Raw genomic sequence first — 6,328 nt, 5'->3', positions numbered from 1 at the left:
CAGCGTATTCAGAATTAATTCTACACTTTCTTTCTTGTATTAGATTTTGGGAAAGTAGGAGCGACGGGACTTCCAGTGGCTAATTCTTTTGATATTCGTATTGTTGATGGACTGACAACTCAAACTAACACGTAATATATTGAATGCACATTCAATTGGTCATTTTTACATACTTTTTTGTCCATTATGCTGATGATGTATTATGTTTGCAGGGACTGTGGTGTATTTGTTGCTACCTTTGCTGAGTATTTGCTTGATGGTCTTGAAATTTCTAATCATCTAGATGATATTGATGCTATTCGTATTCGGTATGGTGTGTTTTTGTGGGATTGTGGAAAGAAGAAACAAAAGCAATGTGCAGTTGGTGAAGATGAATCTACTGGTCGATTGTTGAAGAAAAAGGACGGTTTGCAACAAATTTAGTTAGAAATGTCTTTAAAGCATATATATTAGATATGTTTTAGTGATGAAATGTGTTGTTTTTGTTTTGTGTTGATACAATTGGAGATTCTTATTATGAAATATTATGCTGAATACTATATGTTTTGGTAATTGATACAATTCTGTACAATTGATGCTGAAATGTTAGTTTATGTTGATCACAATTGATATTCAGTATATATGCAACATTTATTCAGTTTCTATATAGTTTAATACCCAATATATATGCAGGTGCTATACAGAAATTACACAGTTCATATGCAGTATTTTATATGCAGTATATATACAGGTCCTATATAGTAGTTACACAGTCTGTACACAGGTCATATGCAGTTTATATGCATTATTTATGCAAATTTATACCAACATAATATAAAACTTACACATTGTTGACACAGGTCATATAAAGTAGTTATATAGTTTAATATCCAATATATATGCAGGTGCTATACAGAAATTACACAGTTCATATGCAGTACTTTATATGCAGTATATATACAGGTCCTATATAGTAGTTACACAGTTTGTACACAGGTCATATGCAGTTTATATACAGTATTTATGCAAATTTACACCAACATTTCAACAAAATAAAAAACTTACACATTGTTGACACAGGTCATATAAAGTAGTTATATTGTTTAATATCCAATATATATGCAAGTGCTATACAAAAATTACACAGTTCATATCAATACTTTATATGCAGTATATATACAGGTCCTATATAGTAGTTACACAGTCTGTACACAGGTCATATGCAGTTTATATACAGGTCATATACAGTAGTTACAATATTATATAAAATATTTATGCAAATTTATACCAATATTCAGTATATATACAACATTTATTCAGTTCCTATACAGTTGTTACACAGGTTAAGCACACTATTTCTACAATTTTATACATTTATCCCAACCAGATATAGAACTTATATATTGTTGTAATAAAGTATTTATATAGTTTATAAAAGTAGTTATATTCAAAATATAGAGTGCTATGTATTGCTAATTAATTCAAAAGACAAATACTAGTACTTATATATATTCAAACTGTATATAGGTATTATACATGATTGACACAGATGATATACAGTTTTTCTAGGCATTGTAGCAGAAATATTACACTCCCCCAGCTCAGAGGAGTTGATTAGTGCACCTCACTAAAGAATGTGGCTAAATGAAACACCATAATGCACAGATTTCTATAAGAGTAGAATGCATCTGAAGTAAAATAATATTGTTGCTATTACATTGCATTACATTGCTATGAAGGAAAAAAATGGAAAAGACAAAAGTTTTCTTGTAGTCGCATCCTATTAGATTCTTGTTGGAGCATTTCCACATGTTCTTCGATTGTGTCCTGTTTTTCCACAGCGCCCACATAACATTTGTTGCTTAAATTAGTCCATAGTACCCTTTCCTCGATTGTTCTTTTTTGGTCTTCCTGGTTTTGGTTTTCAGATTGGTGGCAGTACTATATTAGCTGACATATCTGCTGGAATGTACCAAACTGTTTCATCAGGAAATGGTATAACTGGAAGTTCATATACTTTCAAGAAGTTTTCTATTGTGTAATATAAAACACAATAGCTTTGTAAGTCCATATGCATGTAAGTTAGGACCGCCATAGCATGTGGACAAGGTATGTCATCTACTTGAAATTGTAGGCAGGAGCATTTTTTTTCACGCATGCAAACAATGTTTCGTTTTCCAGTTTCATCAATGACTACATAAGAATAGTGAGTAGAACCCATCACCAGTAATGTACAAATATATTTGTAAATAGTGTGCACATTGGAATATACAAGTGTTTTTAAAGTAGAAATAAGAAGTAAATCTGACAGAATATGATTTTCTCTCAATATTATATTATATTTGTTTTCCAGTTCTGTAAATATTGCTTTTGAATGTTGTCTACCTTCATTATTCCATCTCATGACCAGATCCGTCATAAATTTTAAGAATTTTTTAATTGGCAGGTCTCTTGCATCTCTATTTGCTGAATTTAGGGACTCTGCTATGTTTGAAGTCATGAGCATCGACCTGTAGACATGGGCATGAGCTATGGACCATTTTTCATAGCCTATATCAAACAGATACTCCTTCACCCTATTATCGATTTTGTTTATGTCTTTCATAAGCCGATCAAAGTCTGCCTTTATGTATGTTCTGGCCATTGTAAAGAAGATCCCCTTTAATTGCTTTTGATTCTTCTTAAATCTACCCTTGATGTTGTTCCACAGATGGTAGATGCATATACAGTGAGCCACATTTGGATATACAAGTGCAGCAGCTTTTAATATGCTGTTATGCCTATCAGATACTATGTACATGCCTCCTCTTTTACCCAAAATAGTGTTAAACATGCAAAAAAACCATGTTCATGAAGCATCATTTTCAGAATCAACAACAGCATATGCTAGTGGAAAAATATGTCCTGATTAAACAAGTGGTAAAGTGTCTATCAGTGCATGCCCACATATACATAATTTTATCTAAAATAATTTCATAAAACTCACCTGCTGCATCCAGCACACTAGCAGACAACATTGTTCCCTTGTATGCAGGTTTCAGAAAAGTTCCATCAATAACAATGGTAGGCATACAATATCTCCAGCCCCCAATTGATGTGCTCAATGCGATAAAAGCATATAAAAAATGATTGTCCTCCATTTTATGTAGCCTTGTGAATGATCCAGGATTTATTGTGTTTACTATGTATAGGTAAGCTGGCAACTTAGCGTAAGATTCACGCAAGGAACCTCTGACCAGTTCAAGTGCTTTTTTTGGCTCTATATGCTTTTTTGTAGTTCATCCTAATTTCATACAAGTTTCTCATTTCTTTTATGATCTCTGCTGGAGTGTATGTTGACTTTAGATTTAAAAAGTTGTGCTTCACCATTTTAGGGATGGTTAAAGAAGTAGCTGTAGACACGTGATTTCGTCCTCTTAAAGTTCAATTTTTATTCACTTTTACCCATTTTTTACTTTATCCTACCGTGTACCCTCATCCATGTTATTATACCCTCACAAAATATAAAAAAAATAACAAACTCCCTAACAAATTCTATCCTATCCTAACCCCTACATCTTATCCTAACAACCTACCCAATCAAAATAACCCACTTCACTACCTCACTACCCCACCCTCACCTCACAACATATATACACCATCACTCTTCTACCTAATTCACCCACCAAAAAAATACACCCATACTCACATCACAAACTCCACTCACAAAAAGCACAGATCCACCATTCTTCAACAATATACCCGACAATACAACACACAGAGTACATACACACACATATCCTCCATACGCACATACTCTATTCTTCTTCTTTTTTTCTCACTGCCACACATACATAATAACTAGAAAAGACTCGCACACATAGAATCAAGATAGGGAGAGAGATTTAAAGTCGAGAGTGAAAGTTCGGAAGAGAGGAATCCGGTCGCTGTCAAGAATTTTTCGGTGAAACTTTTCACCGAAACTAGTTTATGGGTCGTCTTTTCTCAAGATTATTGAATCTATTTGTTTCCATTTATTATGAAGTAAACCATGGCCGAAAAACACAGAGATTTTGCCGAAATTGGGTTTTAGTTCGTCATTTGATTAAAAGCACCGAAACCAGCGGCTGTTCGACGAATTCAAGTGAGATTGATCCGAAACTGTTTGTCTCTCGCTGTTGAAAATCCAAGCCAATGACTGAAATTAGTTGAATTCGGTGAAATTTAGTTGATTCCGCCGGTTTTAATACGGGTCTTCTCCTTCGTATTTCTTAATCTTTGTCTTGGATCACTTGTTTTATTTTTCTTTGTGGGTTTCTGACTCAATTCGGATGTAGGGGTTTAGTGTGGATTCAAACTGGTCTATACTTGATTTGGAAAGTTGAGATTTTGTGGTATTTTTGGAGGTTTTCGGTATGAACTCCATCGCATTCAACAGGATAATACTCGAATAAAACCGCAATTTGAGCTTGACGAACAACAGAGAAAAGGGTATATCAAGCTCGGGTTTGTTGATAGAGCTTGGGATTGAGGATTTCGGACGTGGATTCTACCGGGTTAATCGAAATAATAGATCGATTTTTGAAAGCACTGAGGTCCAATTCTATCTCCTCTCTTTTTAATTTTTACGTAATCGTGAATGATTTATGTGTTGGTATGTTTAAATCTTGATTGTGTATTGGTTGATGATGGATTTAAATGTTAAAAAGGGAATTGATAATCGATGCATGTGTTGATCATTGGTTGAGAATGAATTTGGGGAAGAATTGAAAAATTGATAAAAAGGGTGAATATAGATCGATTTAGGTTTATTGTTGTTTTGTTTAATTCGGAATAAATATCATGTTTTGGCATGAGGATCGGTAAGTAAATCGTAGGCTTTGGGTAGGCAAAGTTTAGGACTCTTGGTGATTTGTTGAATGTGTGAATATTTGGTGGTTGTTTCTTTCTATTTTACCACACAAGATTGAGAAATGTATTTATTTTATTGGGGAATGCCCCGAGATCTTATGTACTTATTCACCGGGGAATGCCCCGATGTATCATGTTGGCGAAAAATGATCATGATGAAGTCCCGCGGCATCGGGTAAGGCATTGGAGCTTACTCTAGATTTAGTTTAGATTAGGATTTATATTTTCGTATTTTTCTATTTTTGGACTGTATAATTGGACTGGACTTTACATTTTGGATTGTTTTGTAATGTTTATTGTTTGATTATTTTGCGTGCTTTTGTGTGATTTATACATTTCTTAGTGTCAAAAAATAGTCGATACACTCTACCAAGCGATCGTGGTTGAACCACGGGATCGAGGGGTGCCTAACACCTTCCCCTCGGTCAACAAAATTCCTTAGCCGGAATCTCTGCTCGCAAACCAGTTTAAAGAGTCAAATGGTTTTGAAAAGGATTTTTCAATGGTGACTTGGCACACCAGATTATGTCAATTGGCGACTCTGAATAAAAAAAATGTTAATAATCCTTTTTCGAAACAAATTTTCATTTCTTGTCACTTAAATAATAAAACCCTTTCGAACATTAAATTATAACCATTTTTTTGGAGTCGAAAAAGGGGTGTGACAGCTCTGGAGACTCTGTTGGGGAACTGTATGAGAATTCGAGCTTATTTTTGAGTCGTATCAGCTTTGTTTGGCATTATGAGTGTATAAGCATTATTTTTTATTATTGTTCATGTTATTTTTTTCACTTTTGTGCGTTTTCGTGCTCTTTGTTTATAGTATTTATCCTATGTGTTACCGCTTTATAGCTGTCATCATGAGTCCACCCCCTGGTCTTCTTTCTACAACAAGTCTGTAGTACACGTGTTGTACACAACCTCTAGTTGAGTCACCCTTATTTTAGGGGGGGAAGCCGCCGGTGTTATGGAGTAGATGGAAAGCAAAGCAGCCACTATCGACCATACACTCCCCCAAACAGCCTTGTTAGTGAACCACAACATAGGTCAGCCTTTAGGTCATGCTTATGTGCATCATATGAAGACCTAGCGGGACCCATATGGCCCTTTGTAGGGGACTCACCCCTAAAGCATCCCTACGTGCTAACTGTTGCATCTTTAAGGGTAACGTGGTCATTTGACGAACTGATTTAAAAAAAAAGAGTGAGTCAAAAAGAATGAATCAAAAGGAATGTCGTAGTTTATTTTAGAATTCTTTATGGCTTTTGTTCTTCACGATCCAAAAACTCAAAAAGATTTTTTTTCGTTTTGCATTTGTCTTCTCAAAGTACCGTAAATTCAAAAAAAAAAGTTTTGTTTTCCTTTTCTACTTATTTGTCAAAAACAAAAATACCAAAAAGACTTTTTCTTCATAATTGGTGGTGTCAGTCTTAGTTAAAGTGTCTAGCTGAAAATCCAA

The 6,328-nt window shown here is 34.5% G+C and overlaps 1 protein-coding gene across 1 annotated transcript; it reads right to left on the bottom strand.

Annotated features, from left to right (window-relative positions):
- Positions 1-1,903: 1,903 nt before the first annotated feature.
- LOC124896572 lies at positions 1,904-2,779 on the bottom strand. The gene has a single exon (XM_047408146.1). It carries the CDS (start codon positions 2,777-2,779, stop codon positions 1,904-1,906), a length of 876 nt encoding a protein of 291 aa, XP_047264102.1.
- Positions 2,780-6,328: the final 3,549 nt, after the last annotated feature.

Source organism: Capsicum annuum, chromosome 3, assembly GCF_002878395.1.
Source record: "Capsicum annuum cultivar UCD-10X-F1 chromosome 3, UCD10Xv1.1, whole genome shotgun sequence".
Lineage (NCBI taxonomy): Eukaryota > Viridiplantae > Streptophyta > Magnoliopsida > Solanales > Solanaceae > Capsicum > Capsicum annuum.
This window is presented reverse-complemented; position numbering and strand designations above follow the sequence as displayed.

What these genes read in the sequence shown, in the direction of transcription:
- LOC124896572 (XM_047408146.1), bottom strand. Translation starts at nt 2,779, where the DNA reads ATGTACATAGTATCTGATAGGCATAACAGCATATTAAAAGCTGCTGCA.